We start from the raw sequence: 18,384 nt of genomic DNA on the forward strand, positions 1-18,384 counted from the left end.
CCGAACATGAGTTTCCTGAAAAACTGAAAGCTCAAGATTTTTTTCATTATTTTTTCGGGGCTCCTTATGACCCACAAAAACAGTATTCAACAATTAAAAACAGTTTTTTTATGTATCTATCCCTGACAAATCAAGGGCTAAAACCCTTACTTTTATACCCGGAGCCTCTATAAGATGATTTGATAGGTCTCCAAATATTTGATTTTGCACTGTAAAAGTAGCATTGGTGTCGACTCGAAAAATGAATCATTGTGTGCTTAAAAGTTCCCCAGCAATGAAAGTAGATAATGTAATACAGTGCACATTTTTAAACGATATTTAACTTTTGAAAATTATAATGACGACCGGATGGCCAAGAGTAGAAGCTTTGCTTAGTTTGGGACTAGGTCAATTGGTGTCAAGTGGTGTCAAGTGAACTCAAGTGTCCCATGCTATTTATTTATATTTATAATATTAAGTAGTATTTATTTTTAACCGCCTTCAAATATATTCAGGTGTGTATGCACTAGTTATTTTATGAAACTGCTAGTTTATTATCACGTTGGTTTGCCATGAGCATCACCGGTGGAATCAGTAAATTTGTATGGGGCATGGGAGCAATACTGTAGGTTTAGTATGGTGAGCAGTCATTGTATTCTTATGTCAATAAAAAAGTATGAAGTGATTATAGCTTTTAATTAGTTAGTTGTCCAGGTGGAATCTTGAAAGCTTAATTTGACCCACTTCCAGTGGTCGGATAGACTTGAAATTTAACATGCGTATCTAAATCTGGTGACAATATATTATCAATCAAATTCTGGCAGTGACGTAACGTGGCGTGAAAAGAGATTGCCAGCCTCGTATCCCTGTATCCACTTGGCCGGTAATTCCTAATTTCCCGGCCTCTGCAATAATATAGTATTTTTTGTTGTTAGCTAACTTAAAGGAAGCATTGACTGAGGGAAAATTTAGGCTGGCGCAAGTAGATGACGCATCTTACTCAGAAGCGGAAACAGACAAAAGAAGGATTACCAAAAACAAAAAGTATCGAGATGATTCATTATATCCACCTCTATCGCTCCCTATGTAACCAATTAATGAGGAATATTTGGTACCGAAGGGGTTGATATTAATAAACTAGAACTTATGACGTTACATTACAGCACTAAAAAAATGATTTTTTTTCAGTTTTTTTTTATTATTTAGATAGAATTAAGTCTGAAAGCAGTGCGGAAGACCAGACACTAAATGACATCAGTAAAGATGAAGACAGTGACATGGAAAATAAGATACGATCTGTAAATAGCACAAACGATGGCGTCATTCAGGGTAAAAAAAGTTAGTCAGTTAAAATAACATAAGTACAGGTAAGACTTGTATATTTTAGGGTACCGTTATTTTATTGGAATTGTTCACCATTATTATATTGAAATTTTGATTTTAGTTATTTTAAACGTGAATTTCAACATTGTAATGTTATTTTCAGCCGCAGTAAAGGATAATTTCCTAAACTGATGAAAATTTCCCGGCCTCTGTAATAACGTACTACTTTTGGTTGTTAGCTAACTTGAAGGAAGAATTGGCTGTGGAAAAATCTAGGCAGGTGACGTCATCTTACTCAGAAGCGGAAAGAGACAAAAGGAAGATTATTAAGTATGTATTTATCTATATAAGTATGTTTATCCGTTGCCTAGTACACATATTACAAGCTTTCCTTAGTTTGGGACTAGGTCAATTGGTGTCAAGTGTCCCATGATATTTATTTATTTATTACGAGAACGGGCTACTTACTTCTGAGACATACCTGATAAAAGACACCGAAAACTATCTACCCATATACGGGGATTCTGGCATATATGATAAAACGCGGCGAGCGTATGCGACGAGAATGGCGCAGTGTTTGTGAAGTTCCCGCGTTCCTTTTCCATCGCGGAACGTATTATATTCCCCTCTGGTCACGCGATACGCATGGTCATGGAAGCAGCCGAAGGTTGCTATGTTTACTTTGAAGATCATAGATAATTTCCGGAAGATACAATCTGGCCACAGACAATTTAGCAGCAAGAGGAAGTGTCCCAGCAGAATGTCGGAATTTGATTCCATTTGTTTAGTTAATGGATAAACTTTTGGGTAGCTTTAATACGTCTAGTTTTACGGTGCTTAATGGGAAGAAGTACAGAGCAGCTGTAAAGAGTGGCACCACGAGTTATGGCAAAAGAGGAATTAAAAATGTTAAAAACTGTTATATTTATGGTTATAAGAAATAATAGTCGTAAAATTTAACGATATACATGTACCGTCTATAAATAATTTGATTAAAACAATTGAAGGTTTTAAATAAATTTGTAAACTTTTGCACCAACAATATTCAATTGATGCACTGCTTGCTTACACGTACATAATCAAGACCAACTTGTTTTTTTTCGAGAGTATTAGAAGTTTAGGTGCATTGGGTTGGAGCCTTGGATGGGAGCATTTAAACACTTGCTAAATAATTTTAGCAGCAATCAATCTATTAATTCGAATTATGAAAAGGATATAAACGATTGCTTACAGTCACTGTCTTTCTTCATAAAAAATAAAGAGAAAGTCGCCTCCTCGCAGACTCAAAACTGTTATTGATCAGCCTTTAGAAATAATGCAAAACGTAGTAAGTATTTCGAAACCAGGATCTGAGCAAAGAATTCATATGTCTGCGGGTAATCATTGTCAAAATGTCTGCAGAAAGTGCTCAAAGGTTGCAAAAGTTCCATAAATGTACTAAAAGTCAATTCAGATAGAGATGTGTACAAACATATCAGAGCCAAAGAATATACCAAAAACATAAAGTAGCTTTGCTATCCGTCTGAAAGCTTAGTAGCTTAGTTTCATAAAATACAAGACAGCAACGTCAGCGTCTTCGAACTACATAGTTAGCAGCAGCATAGTTACAACAAGGCAATATCTAGAAGAACGCATTAATCCTTGGCAGAGATCCCTGGAGGGATAAGTCCGCCTTTGTACTTAACACAACTTTTATTTATGTAACCTTTTTGTACAATAAAGAGTATAAACAAACAAACAAACAAACAATCCTGGAAATGAGTGTCCTGCCCTTTGAAATGGTGGCAGGCGCGGGCAATTCTATACTCGGAACTCTCAAACTTTCAGTGACCTCTACCTCGGTACCATCTGAAAGGACTTTTTCAAAATCGGGCCAAATATTGAGTGAGAGGCGCAGTTCTATACAACCAGAACGAATGGAGATTTTATTTTTAAATATGAACCAGAGATTACTGCCATAATTTTCATGTTTCATGTTTCGGTGAAACGAAATTCGATAATTAGTTTGTCGAAATTTCAGGGGCACGCCTGTCCAAGACCGTCGCACGTGTAAATAGATCGTCTAATTAATATAGAGGTACTTTAAGATAATCCCTTGTATTACGAGTATTATTTAATATTATTAAATCAAAATCTGTTAAAACATCGAAAACTGTGCATTTGTTGGTCCGACTGACGAATCATGTGTTATATGTTGCGAAATAAAAATGTTGAAATTTCTAAATTTTGTGGCTCGTCCGGAATTACCCTTCGCTAGATTTTTCAGCATAATTAGCAAATTTCTCTGAAATTGTTGTCAGAACTGACTGGATTGCTATCAAATTACTTATCTATTTTAATTCCCCCTGAACGGTTACAGAACGTGAGACAATATGAGTTGGCCACATTCGCATTCAGAGACTACATTATGAATACTAGTTGCATTCACTTTGGATATGTATAAACGGAATAACTAATTGTTTTCGAGAAACTTAGATTTCCTTTGCTTTCGTTTTGATTTAAAATTTAGCTACAGTCCACTTTATTTCATATTTTTATCGCCCCAAAACAAAAGGTGTACTCAGTGCCTTATTGGGCTCTGTGAGGAAATTCAAAACGATTACCAAACAATACTAAACGGTTAGAAAAAAAAACCGTTTTCTCGCCACAAATCGCGACAAGCCAAGTAAGACCTAATATCAAAGAAATCGTTGTTACTTTCAAAGATGTAGTCGGAGGAGCGGAAAAAGTTGATGTGACGCTACAAGAGTGGAGAATTTTACCTTTTCAACCATGGCAAAAAAAAAACAAAACAGCTGACGAGTTTTGGGGAGAAGTATTAACTTATAAAAATGCTTGTGGAGAGCCGGCTTTTTTTAATTTAACCAAACTTGCCACGGCCATTTTGAGTTTGCCATTTGCTAATGCTGCTGTAGAACGGGCGTTTTCGGTGATGAATATTGTCAAAAATAAACTGCGTAATACCAACCGAAAAAAATTATAAATTTCGAAAATTTGTATCAACACTGTCAACTAACAGAAGATGTAGGTACTTAATATTTTTAGTAAAATTTAAATAAAGGAATAAAAATAACGGTCATTTTAATTATATACTAGATGAAAACCCGGCTTCGCTCGGGTAAAATGTAGACTCATAATAATATGTTTGAAAAAAATTTTTTGCCAGTGTAAAGACTGTCGTCCAGACCAGAAGAAGGCCAGATGCGCGGGAAGGGCGGATGGGGCCAGATGCGCGGGAAGGGCGGATGGGGCCAGAAGGTTCTCGAATGGCGTCCGCGGACCGGGAGACGAGCTGTCGGTAGGCCTCCAACAAGATGGAGCGACGACTTGGTTAAGATCGCGGGATCGCGGTGGATGCGGAAAGCACAAGACCGGTCTGAGTGGAGAGCCTTGGGGGAGGCCTATGTCCAGCAGTGGACGTCTTTCGGCTGACATGATGAAAGACTGTCGTACTTATCGAAAAATCTGACGTATATTCCCAGCCTTAATATTATCACAAACGTACTTTCACAGCTAACCTACGTATCGGTATTTCACTAGTAGATATTTCTCCTAAATCTTATTTGCCCAAATAGACCTAAGAGGTCATAATGTCTGTGACACCCGTGTCGCGAGATGACGTGACACCAACGCCACATTGACATGTTTACTTCGCAACGCCATTATATATACTTAGTAATTTATTACATTTTTGATTGAAAATACTCGATAATCCGAATTTTCCACCTACAAGTTGTCGACTCGGATTGACTACTTAATTTTTTACGCTCTTTAATTTGATGTGCATTTCGTTCGAGTCTACCGTAGACCGGTACGAAATTATTAATATAGATTATCGCCTTCACAGCCAACACTATGTTGAGCAGACACTGCTTCACACTTTCTTAAAAAAAAAAAAAAACTATTGTCTATGTCCATATGTTCTGTAATCCTATTGCAAGTTGTGAATAAATTTCTATTTTCATTTATAATATTTTTTCCAGAAATTCCTGATGAAACCAAGTGCCGAGCCAAAAGGAAGACAAAGGCATCTGTCGTCAATGGAACACCTTCGAGTAATTGTCAAACATGACAAACAAACTTCTTCGCGTCCCAGCAAAAATGTTCAACAGTCAGATCATCCTATTACCCAAAGCGACAAATTTCAAAATACTAAGCTAAGTTTATTTTGCCTTAGCACAATTTAGTTGAGAATAATAATATTTTCGAGTCAAAACTTTCGACGTAGAACGGACAAAAAAATGACCCATAACCAAAACCTTTGCACATCTCAGGTCGAAAAGCAGCCTAAAGGGAGAAGCAACAGGATAAGTGAGTTCTTTAGTAATATCTGAAGAAAATTACAGGATAACATTAGACATTCTTTCCAAAAGTTACGAAAATAAAACTATAGTTATCAATCACCATCTGAAAATTTCATATAATATTCCACAATAACTTTTTATTTTTATTAATTTAAAAGAATAATTTGTTGTATTACAACAGTTTAGATTCACTCAAAGCGTTAGAACGCCAGTGGACTCATGGTAATATTCTCTTATATTAATCAACCGCTAGTTGCAAACTGCAGACCGCAAGCGACACAATATCTACCTATGGTTCTGTATGATACACATACACTCAGAATTCGAACAAGACTTAGTAGACTAGTGGTTTGTGAGAGCCTATCAGAGACTGTAGGTTCAAATCCGGGCTCGCATATGACTTTTCGGAATCCCTATGCGAAATTACATTCATACCACAATTTTTACGGTGAAGAGAAACATCTTGAGGAACCCTGCACATATATGCGAAGCAATTAAATGGTGTGTTTAATTTCAAAATGCACACTGGGCCTGCATCTCAGATATCCTTCCAATATAGCCACCTTTTATTTGTGTTTTAGCTAACAATTTCTACTAACATACCTTTATAACTAACACCTAATATGGATCACATGGTCTGAAATAAACAGTTTTTATTTATTTTTATTTTATTTTATTGCAGGCCTCGAGCCCTCTTGTTAGGAGGGCCTGTGCTGAGCAATGGGACCGATGGGATGTATGTAGGCCGGAATTTAGGACATTCCAAATTCACAACTGTTACTTGAAGTAGCATTACAGAATATATAATAGTACTAACGTACAGAATAGCCACGCTCTGCCCCGCACCGGTTCGAGTTACCCCACCCCTCAAGCGCAGATTGCAGGAAAACCGCAGGAAAGCAGTCGGGTGCGCAACGCGATGTATGTCGGCCGCACGGGACCAAGTTCGGGAGCAATAATTTTGCGAAATGGTAACGGTACCCTACCTACTTCCTTTTTCTAAATAAATAATGATTTCTGAAATTATCGCGATTAATACATGAAATAACTACTAATTCGTTTAAGTTTGTAGTCGTATATATATTGTAATTGAAAATAATAATGCTTAAAGGCACAGACAGACACATTTGAATTAGGTTTAAATTAATAGATAATAGGCCATACCTACATAATATAAGTACCTTTAAATGTCATTGGTAGCACTTATTAGGGTTTTATGATAGTCAGCCCTGTGTATCTTACGCACACATTGACGCGTGTACAGACGTCGTCGTGCCTATGTAGATTCAAGAATGCGTATTTTGTACGGCGTGGCCGCTGTGTGGTAGCATAATAAATAAATAAAGACAGAAACCACCACTTAGAGTCCCTTGTTTTCGGTTTTCTATCTGCGTAATTTTTCTACCAATATAAAGTTAAAGAATAAAGGAATAAAATGTATAAAGCAAAACCACCCAAGCGATTTTTTACAATGACTAATACTAACACTAGGTAGTTAGGTTTTTCGCAACTATGACTTACTGCGTCTATTTTGCCTGACGTTGTATAAGTATTGCTATCTTAAGCATGTGTATATTATCATTGAAAAAAAAATCCCTCGAGCTTGCTAAGCTATCCAAATAGTTAAAAATTGTTTAATAAACAATACTTCATTTACATCAGCGTCACCTAAAGGACTTCATATGATTTACCTTGAAAAATCTGTCCAAAATACATTACAACATGTAAACACTTAATCGGCTTTTAAACTGGCCACTGCCATTTCTAAGGCGCCTTGGCGGGATGTGTTGCCTCCTATAAAGCCTGTGCTGTGGCAGAATATGCAGTTTTTGATTCCAGCGACCTCGCTCAACATCTCATCTCGAACTCCCCACCAGTCCTTGTGGAGGGGCTTCCTGAAATATAAACATACAGTTGATTCAGCAAATGGCTAGCATATTATTGCGATCATTTGCCCAAATAAGTAACCATGCTAGACACAGGTCTCCTTTTAAAACGAGAGTTATACGCTGCAGTATTTTTCTCCATCACAAAGTAATGCAATGAGGGCTATCGTTTTTTGTCTTTCTAGATGGCGCCACTATGCGTGAGGTTTTTAAGTGTGGCTTTCAAAGTCTGTTATTACGAGCGTGAAAACAAAGTTTAGATTAAAATCATATGTAATACACCTTAAAACCGTACTATAAAAATATCGAGCAACCACAGTGTTGCGTAGTTCCGTTTTGTTCGGAAAAAAAGGGAGGAAAAAAGTTTCCGAAAGACAAAACTGTCACAAAACACAGACATGCATTGCCCCGTAACGCAGAATTGCCATAATTAATTTCAGGTAATGCAAAATATTCATAAAATTATTCTAATTTTAAATAAAGCCGCGTAGCTCGCCCAAAAACTATGTGATTTGACATTTCGGAGACCTCACGCTACACTAGGGCCCTAGCGGCGAATTCATACGCGATAGCCCTCATTAATTAACAAAATCCTACTTATCTTACTTTATCCCACTAATATTATAAATGCGAAAGTTTGTAAGTCTATTTGTTTGTTTGTTACTTCATCACGTCTAAACCATTAACCCAATTTAGATGAAATTCGGTATACAGATAAATAAACTAATATTCCCCACGGGATAGGGATTAAATCTCGATATAACAACAGCTGGGCTTAGAGTCACGAAATTTGGTACCTTTGGTAGCTGGATGTCTGGAATAACATATGGCTACTTTTTATTCTGATATTCCCACAGGACAGGGATAAAATCTTGAAATTTCCACTGCTGCACGCTGGGTTTAGTTTTGAAATTTTGTAGTTGTTCTTAACACAACCTCAATGAAGAACACAATATACATTTTGGGATTTCCCAGGGGAATTTTGTAAAATCTCGGAATTTCAATTGTAACTACCAGATCAAAAAGTTTAACTGTGCAAAGCCACAGGTAAACTCTAGTTTACGTATATACAGGAACTGCAGACTAGTGCTTGAACTAGGGGAACCTATCTCATGGGAATTGACCAATTGACCTGTAGTGCCTTATTTTCAGTCTATATCTTAACTGTCAATCATATTTACTCTCTACACTTTAGGTATAAGTTTTGAATAATATATTGTAACTTATAACAATGGCGACTAACAGAAACCGGCCATCACTCAAATATTCATTACAATAACAAAAATAATCACCTGGTAACAAAGCTGTAGGGGCTAACGGGAACAGCTTGCACTCTCCAAGAGTTCGGCTTATCGTTGAACAACACAAATTTGATCTCATGCCCAATCCCCATTTCAGTCTCCAAGTCAAACAGATGCTCTTTCCACGGAAACCTTTCCTTGAACTCCAGTATCTGCCCAGAGTCATGCACTTCAAATCTATTTTCTAAAGAAGACTTGACATAATCCCTTGCAGGAAGCCAGACCGAGATAAAATTGTTAGTTACATAAAGAAACTCTTCGCTAACAAGTTTCATAGCTTTCTTGAATATCTCATCAAGATTGATTGATAAGTTAGAGTTCCATTCTGGATTTAAGCGTGCTACTCTGTTACTAATATGCGTTCTGATCTTATATTTAGGTTCTTGATCAGTCATGGGTACTCCATTGTCTATTGCATCAATTTCTTCAATAAAGTTTTCGTAAACTTTTTTGTAGATAATTCTAAGATCGTCAGGTAGGAGTGGGCACTCCTTTGGAGCAATTGTTTGAATAACTTGTTCACCATAGTAAGTATATATGAGGCCAGCAGAACTCAACCTAGAAAAATATGAAACTATATTTTAATCTCTAACTCTCTCCTTCAGCCCACGGTAATTACCCAAAGGAAGTGTAAGTGGGCTATACACATATGCTGCAGTAGTGATGGAAGATGGGGGAAGGCTGTGATCGAGTAGAGACCCAGAACTGGGGGAAGAAATGTTGGTAGGCAGGTGATGAGGTGGACTGACAACCTGGTAAAAGTGGTGGGAAGTGGCAAGCAATGCAGGATGCCTATATTCGAATTCAATGGAATTAAGCAATCTGGTAAACAAATGTGGTGACTGACATTGACACTTGGCTGACTGACTGACTGACTGATGTTGGCTCTAGTGATACTTATCAATCAGCAGTAAATAATTATTTTGAATTTATTCATATTTCATTATTTAATGTTTTCCCTAAGTTTCACATTCCTAACTTAAAACATAACGTTTTTCTTGTACGAATTTCCACCAACCTAGCAATAATTTTGTCAAGTTTTCGAAAAACTAATAAAACCCTCATTTTAAAACATATAAAAGGAAACAAATTATCAACCCACGGCAATTTGGATTTCAGTAAAAAATAGGGACTAAAGAAGCTATTGTTTGATCTTAGCTCTGCTTTTGACACGGTAGACCATGAAATTCTTATGCGGAAGTTAGATTTTTAATTCCGCCGTGGGTGGAGACACAGGTCAAAAGTTTTAAAACAACCAACATTAATGGGACAGTAAAATTAGAATAAAAAAAGTTATTTCAGTTATAAGATTGTGTTGTGACCTCTTTCTTGGTCATTACATCTGATGTGTTGATTTAACTGGTTGCTAAAATGGTTTTGACTGTAGTATGTTATTGTCTGTTAAACTTACTTGATTTTGTATTTATCACCAAGCTCGGGTCTTAAGGAGCTCAAGGTCTCAGCAAACTCCCTCTGGTGATGGTCATAGCGCTTTGTCTCATGGTTGAACTCAGCACCAACATCCACTACTATGTCACAAGTCTTGAGCTTCTGCATATCTCGAGTCCGAATGATTTCAGCATCCTTATACTCAGGCAGCTGCTTGAGCATGAAGCAGGCCAAAACTTCATCACAATGGAAAACACCATCATGGGTCCCGATCTAGAAAAAATATATGGATTAAAAAGAAGGAATTCAGAGTTTTATTCCGAAATCGATTGCGGTTGAACGAATTCACGCCGCGCCGAGTTTAATAAACACCTTACTAACGAAACAAACATACCTACCTACTGTCGTTATTATAATAATTATGTAGTTATTTTGATGACGATTCACAATATGGGTCTTTGAAGTGTGAATGCCTTTATACAAACAACTAAACTGTCTTTATTTATACATACAACTACATCTAAATTAACACAAAAGCCACGTGATTTTACTAACCTTCATGTTTTGAAAATATGTACTTTTCGAGAACGGACGAGCGGCACCAAGTTTAGAATGTTTCACGGAAACACGGAATAAAAAAGGGAATAATCGTAAAGAATTCCTAAACATTACACAGTTAACGACAATAACAGGACGTGGCAAGTAATCAGTTACTTACAGCACAAAACGCAAAACGAACGACGCTCCGACGACGGACAACACAACAGACTCAATCAAAGCAAAGTAAATACGTCACCCAAAACGAAAAAAGCTATCGCAATTAGTCACAGAGTACTTTGTATATTATACTACTCTTTGCTTTATAATATATGGGAACAATTAGTCGCAAACGCAAAGCGGCAAAGCCTGTAATTCGCCATCTTGAATTGAATGAACGAAAACGATTGAATGGGTAACGTAGGGCTGACCTATGCGAGGAAAACCGTAAATCGCTAACAGAATCGATTTAGTATAATCGATTTTTATGTCTTTACACGTACATTTTAATAACAACAATTCATTTTTTATTGAAGGATTTGTATGAAATTATCTTATATCTTTACATCATAAATTCTATCAAATTTATTAATTACCTCAACAAAATTTTGATAATGTGCTGTTAGCTTTATACTGTAATTATCAAAATCAAAACGTCAATCAGTGCCAAATTGTCCAAATTAAGGTGTGGACACCACCATTACCTCTCATATTTCGTTTTCTAGTTTTTTTTTACCGTACAACGGCAAAACCTACTAGATACTGGCAAAATTGTTCTCCAATGGACAGAGCCATATTTTTCTAAAAATCTAATCTAATCTAAGGTGCGGACATACTATTTAAAACCCGACGCCACGCCACACTTGTACACGCTACCCAACGCATGTCAGTACTAATCAGGCCCTTATTTTATTTTAATATCATCATCATCATCCCAGCCTATATACGTCCCACTGCTGGGCACAGGCCTCCTCTTGGAATGAGAGGGCTTGGGCCGTAGTTCCCACGCGGGCCCAGTGCGGATTGGGAACTTCACACACACCATTGAATTCCTTCGCAGGTTTGTGCAGGTTTCCTCACAATGCTTTCCTTCACCGTAAAGCTCGTGGTAAATTTCAAATGTAATTTCGCACATGAATTCCGAAAAACTTAGAGGTGCGAGCCGGGATTTCAACCCACGATCCTCTGCTTGAGAGGCCATAGGTCAAACCACTCGGCCACCACAGCATCATTATTATATTATATTTTAATATGGCCGGGCCCTTTACTAAGAAGTGCAAAATTCGAACTTCGTATTTTGGCGTCCCGCTGACGCTTATATTATTTAATACGAGAGTGAGAGGGACGGAACGACACGAATTTCGATTTTAGAATTTTGTAGTAGCCCCGTAGTTACAGTAGAAATATGCGTCAGACGACATGGCGTGGCGTCGCGTTAAAGTAGTATTATTCCGCCTTTACCTTTGAGTATTTATCTATATAAATACATAAATAAATAAATACTCAAAGGCCTTTACTGATTCGCAGCGCTACTGCCAACGTTTGTCTAACTAGCTTCCATGATTATTCTTTATTACATTAATATAGATATAGAATAGATAAATAAATGGTGTTGCAGGTGTCTATGGGCGGTGGTGATCTCTTACCATCAGGAGACCGACTTGCTCAATGAGGGCTATCGCGAATGAATTCGCCGCTAGAGGCGCTAGTGTAGCGTGAGGTCTCCGAAATGTCAAATCTCATAGTTTTTGGGTGAGCTACGCGGGTTTATTTATAATTAGAATAATTTTGTGAATATTTTGCAATATCTGAAATTAATTATGGCAAATATGCGTTCCGGGGCAATGAATGTCTGTGTTTTGAGACAGTTTTGTTTTTCGGAAACCTTTGTCCTCCCTTTTTTCCGAACAAAACAGGGACTATGCAACACTGTGGCATGCTCGTTATTTATATGGTACGGTTTTAAGGTGTATTAAATATGATTTTAATCTAAACTTTGTTTTCACGCCCGTAATAACAGACTTTCAAAACCATACTTAAAAACCTCATGCAACAGTGCGCCATCTAGTGAGACAAAAAACGATAGCCCTCATTGCCATCCAGTCGAATAAAAAAATATAAAAATATATATATATATATATATTTAAAAAAATACAATGTTATAACTTACCTACACATTACATAACATTAAACTAAAGATAAATTCAAATTAGAATAGATTAGTTCGTATTAGTACATTGTGTCTTAAGGGCGGTAAACAAGGAATTACGAACGAGTCTATTAGAAGCCCGAAGTCGAAGACTGAGGGCTTTAATGAGTCGATGTTCGTAATTCTAGTACCGCCCGTGCAACATACAATGTTTTTCATCACATTTGCGAGTAAAACTGTATATTTGTAAAAGAAAAACTAAATTTTTTATCAAAAATTGCCGATACCGCGGATTACGCTCTTGGCAGCGCCAGCCTCCGCGCCACCCCACCCCACGCAGCATGTGCCCGACGTGCGCGCGCCGCGCTCCTGCACGCCATGCAGTATCACACTCATTTACGGATATACAATTTTATTCGCAAATGCGATGAAAAACATTGTATGTCGCACGGGCGGTACTAGAATTACGAACATCGACTCATTAAAGCCCTCAGTCTTCGACTTCGGGCTTCTAATAGACTCTCGTTCGTAATTCCTTGCTTACCGCCCTTAAAACACAATGTACTATTTTTTTAACGGCTAAATCCACAAGACGATTTTTTTAAACTAACAAATATTGGCTAAATAAAATTTATTAACCCCCGACGCAAAAAGAGGGGTGTTATAAGTTTGACCGCTATGTGTGTCTGTGTGTCTGTATGTCTGTGTGTCTGTGTGTCTGTCTGTGGCACCGTAGGTCTTAAACGGGTGGACCGATTTGAATGCGGTTTTTTTTATTTGAAGCTGGGTTTCTAGCGATGGATCTTAGACATGTTTTATCAAAATCGGTTCAGCCGTTTCAAGATCATTAGCTCTTTTTAACCCCCGACGCAAAAAGAGGGGTGATATAAGTTTGACCGCTATGTGTGTCTGTGTGTCTGTATGTCTGTGTGTCTGTGTGTCTGTCTGTGGCACCGTAGCTCTTAAACGGGTGGACCGATTTGAATGCGGTTTTTTTTATTTGAAGCTGGGTTTCTAGCGATGGATCTTAGACATGTTTTATGTTCGCTGCGGTAGGAATCTTAGACGCATATGTAATGGGTATTTACTTTACTATCAAACATATTTGGGACCTAAAATTTGAAACACCCATGTATGCTATATAACTATGCAAGATTATGGAATTCTCGGCCTGATGCTACAGCCAGGATATCCAGAACACTAGTAAGTACACTCTTGATAAAACTATAGCAGATATATCGTGTTTGGATTTGTTTTGATCAGTATTTGATTCTATATACAATGCAATGGTGGCAACAGGATGAGCTGATGCTGCAGCCAGGATATCCAGCACACTAGTACACTCTATAAAAAATAATAGCACATATGTCGTGTTTGATTCCTTTTGATCAGTATTTGATTCTACATACAATGCAATGGTGGCAACAGGATGAGCTGATGCTGCAGCCAGGATATCCAGCACACTAGTACACTCTATAAAAAATAATAGCACATATGTCGTGTTTGATTCCTTTTGATCAGTATTTGATTCTACATACAATGCAATGGTGGCATCACGATGAGCTGATGCTGCAGCCAGGATATCCAGCACACTAGTACACTTTATAAAAAATAATAGCACATATGTTTTTTTGGATTCGTTTGGATCAGTAACTGATTCTACATACAATACAGTGGTGGCAACTCAACGAGCTGATGCTGCATCCAGGATATCCAGCACACCAGTATACTCTTGAAAAAATAATAGCAGATATGTCGTGTTTGATTCCTTTTGATCAGTATTTGATTCTACATACAATGCAGTGGTGGCAACACGATGACCTGATGCTGCAGCCAGGATATCCGACACACTAGTACACTTTTAAAAAAATAATATACCAGTTGAAAAAACATGAAATAAAAAACTTAAATTAAAAAGTTAAAAAACCCCTGACACCAAAAAACGCCAGCAAAAATAAAAAAACGCCCTAAAAAAAGGCCGACAAAAAACGCCGCCAAAAAAGACAACTAAAAAGTAAAAAATAATTATGCACTACCTAGCTGTTGCCCGCGACTTCATCTGCAAAGAATTCGTTTATCACTATCCCGCGGGGACTGTGCTGATTAACCCGCAAAATTAGCCTAATAAGTTTAGTTTTAAGTTTTTGTCTGGTTGTTTCAAATACTATTAAAATTAGTAAATGAATTAAAAAAATATTATTATATTTCAATGTGATTCGGGAGACGTCAGTACCAACCCTACTGGATTCAGATACTGCTATTTTTAACCGACTTCAAAAAAGGAGCAGGTTCTATGTTCCAATGCTTGTATTTTTTTTAATGTATGTTCGCCGATTACTCGGTCAATGAGGGCTATCGTTCTTTTTCTCACTAGATGGCGCACTGTTGCGTGAGGTTTTTAAGTATGGCTTTCAAAGTCTGTTATTACGGGCGTGAAAACAAAGTTTAGATTAAAATCATATTTAATACACTTTAAAACCGTACCTACCATAAAAATATCGAGCATGCCACCTAGAAAAATATTTTCAAGAGTTTTGTAGTTGGTTCCATTTTTTGTTATTTTTTTATTTTTTTGGAGTCGGTTTTACTTTTTTGTTAAAAAATTTCTTTATTGTAAGTATATCGTACCAGTATTAGTGAGATTTCAGATTACCATATTTTTAAATGTTGAAAACAACAGTCGTGTCATTTGTATTTTTTATTTTGATATTAAATTAATTATTTTTACTTAAATAATATGAAATGATCCACTATCGATTACTGGTTTGAGGGTGTAGGGTTGGTTCCGCTCATGTCCCCCAAAGTGTAGTACCCTCGCGGGGGGAGAGGATTACTTATGTCATCTTCATCATCATCATGAACAAAGGCCTCCCACTTAGAACGCCACAACGCATCTTATCTCAGTTTTATTATTTCCATCGTCCTAATATACGTCCACGTGCACAGAGCTCCTCTCAGAATAAGAGGGATTGGGCCGTAGTGGACTTAAAAAATCTGTAAAAGGAAAGAAAGTAAAAGGAAATATGTACAATAAGCTACTAGCCTTGAGAGCCTCGCAAACTTGCGCGGGTGCATGGCTTGGCGCCCGTGCGGCGTGCTGTGGTCTCTGCTCCTTACTGTCCCTCTTACTCTCGTATTAAATAGCATAACAGTCAGAGGGAAGGAACGACACGAACTTCGATTTTCAAATTTCGTAGTCGCTCTGCTGCTCTATTAGATAGACGCCATGAAACAAGCACGCCGCGCAAACCAAGCTGTGCACCCGTGTCAGTTCGTAGAGGATCTCATTTGCGGCTTCACTGTCGGTCATCATCATGTCAGCCGAAAGACGTCCACTGCTGGACATAGGCCTCCCCCAGGGCTCTCCACTCAGACCGGTCTTGTGATTTCCGCAACCAACGCGATCCCGCGATCTTAACCAGGTCGTCGTTCCATCTTGTTGGAGGCCTACTGACAGCTCGTGTCCCGGTCCGCGGACGCCACTCGAGAACTGCCACTTCAGTTTTGCAATTCTTCGGACTATGTCGGTAACCTGAGTTCTACTGCGGATATCCATTTCTGATTCTATCCCGCAGAGAAACCCCGAGCATACTCGTAGACCGGCAGTCATGCATCCGTATAAATATTACAAATGCCACAACAACTCTGTTTGTCTGACTGTTTGTTATCTTTTCGCTTAGTTTCGTTTTTTATTAATTCAATATAATATTACATTATAATTGAAAAATTTATTAGGTTCTAATAAGAATCTGTGTAATAACACACAAAGCAATATTACATTTTTAGCAATAGGTAAGTATACAGTGGACCCCAAACTAGGCTGTATCTGGCGGCCCGAAATGTCAGTTATAAGAATTTATATTAATATCGTCAAAGGTATAAAGGTATAAAAAAAAAAAAATAATATAAAAATAAAATTCTAAACATGATGTGAATAAAAATAACAATTAAAATAAGATTGGTTCTCTCTAGGATCGTCATAATGATAACGCATTAAAGTTAACACCATAATAAAAGTAGCAAAAAATTTTGAATTGAAATAAAAAATACAATATGATTCAAAAAAACAATAACGACATCTCTTCTCCGGGTGAGCGGTTAGTTCCAATGGGGTGCTGAAAATTTCTCGATGAGGGCTACAGCATAGATGTCGCTAGTGTCGCTGCTTAAGTGACTAAATAAGAAAACAAACAAGCTGAGATATGTGGTGCATTGGAGAAATTCGTGCCTGTATCACTGTCCAGTGGTGGTGTAGTCTTATTTTGTCCAGTGGTAGTATAGTGGTATTAGCACGTGGCACTGAATGCCGAGGACCTGGGTTCGATTCCCAGCGCTGGTCTTATTTTTCTAGTTTTTCTATGCATCTATATTTCAGTTTGTATTTTCGATATGGGTTAAAAATAAAAAATCAATAAAACAACAAAATAAATAATTTAAAATTCGCAATTAAATTAAAATTTCGAATTTATAAATTCATTTATTGAATACTTTAAATGCGTTTACTAACAAAAGGTCTAGCCGCTGAACTGATGTAGTGCTGAAATTTGATATGGAGATCGGACTGGGAACACAGGACGGTTTTTATAGTAATAATAATTATAGGAAATGAGCATATGCCTCGCGGTTTAGCGATAAACAAATTGTTGGTAGGCGAAGTCGCGGGCCAAAGCTAGTATGTATGTTATATGTAAATGTATGTATGTAAATACTTTATTGTACATAAAACACAAAAATAATACAAAAAGAAAACAACAAAACAAAATAGTACAAAGGCGAACTAGCCACTAAACTAAATATAGCAGTTTTTTTAAATACTCGTGGAAAGCTCTAAAATTAAACCATGTCTTTTTAAGTCTATACTTAACGCTTGAGATTTTGGGATAATTATATAAAACTAGCTTTTGCCCGCAGCTTCGCTCGCGTTAAATTTGGAGTAACATACATTTACTTTCTGCGATCCTTTTTTCGTGTTTTGATTAATTTTCGGAGGATTACATGGAAATACAAATACGGAAAGATTATGCATGCCATGCCGATGAGGGCTACCGTTTTAGGGCTCACCAGGTGGCGCCACTGTAGACAAAGGTCCTGCCTGCAGTATAGTGGTTAGTTTGTTACTACGGGCGTGAAAACCAAAATTTACATTTAAATCATATTTAATACCTAAACACCGTACTATAAAAATATCGAGCATGCCACAGTGTTGCGTAGTCCCGTTTTGTTCGGAAAAAAGGGAGAACAAAGGTTTTCGAAAGACAAAACTGTCTCAAAACATAGACTTTCATTGCCCCCTAACGCATATAGGTATTGAAAAATATTCACAAAATTATTCTAATTCTAATTTTACCTAAAATACAGGTAATTCAAATATCTACATATGTGGCCTCGTCAAATCTTGGACATCTTGGATCCTATTATTTGCAAATTCCATATTCTTTACTTCATTCCATTGTAAAGATTGACTGGAAGAGATCGCTCCAAAGCGATAAGGTCGCCTATTGTTTACCTCTGTTTTC

The 18,384-nt window shown here is 37.3% G+C and overlaps 2 protein-coding genes across 8 annotated transcripts in view; one reads left to right on the plus strand and one right to left on the minus strand.

Moving 5' to 3' along the window:
• LOC141438894 (uncharacterized) overlaps positions 1 to 7,138 on the plus strand; it is a 36,162-nt gene extending 29,024 nt beyond the window's left edge. For 5 of the 6 annotated variants that reach the window (XR_012452526.1, XR_012452527.1, XR_012452528.1 and 2 more), the window contains exon 4: positions 5,286 to 6,276. The gene's annotated coding sequence lies outside the window, so the exon portion shown is untranslated. The other variant, XR_012452525.1, reaches the window with a different exon arrangement.
• An 88-nt stretch (positions 7,139 to 7,226) lies between these two features.
• Positions 7,227 to 11,107, minus strand: LOC141438892 (MYG1 exonuclease-like). 2 transcript variants are annotated; one of them, XM_074102942.1, is made up of 4 exons: positions 10,901 to 11,107; positions 10,205 to 10,455; positions 8,785 to 9,351; positions 7,227 to 7,501 (listed from the first exon to the last, which is right to left on the minus strand). In XM_074102942.1, exons 2-4 carry the CDS (start codon positions 10,402 to 10,404, stop codon positions 7,339 to 7,341), a joined length of 930 nt encoding a protein of 309 aa, XP_073959043.1. In that variant the 5' UTR covers positions 10,405 to 10,455; positions 10,901 to 11,107; the 3' UTR covers positions 7,227 to 7,338. The 2 variants fall into 2 exon arrangements, with proteins under 2 accessions (XP_073959043.1, XP_073959042.1); XM_074102941.1 differs by having other exon boundaries at positions 10,738 to 11,107.
• Positions 11,108 to 18,384: the final 7,277 nt, after the last annotated feature.

This window comes from Choristoneura fumiferana, chromosome 20, assembly GCF_025370935.1.
Source record: "Choristoneura fumiferana chromosome 20, NRCan_CFum_1, whole genome shotgun sequence".
Taxonomy (NCBI): domain Eukaryota; kingdom Metazoa; phylum Arthropoda; class Insecta; order Lepidoptera; family Tortricidae; genus Choristoneura; species Choristoneura fumiferana.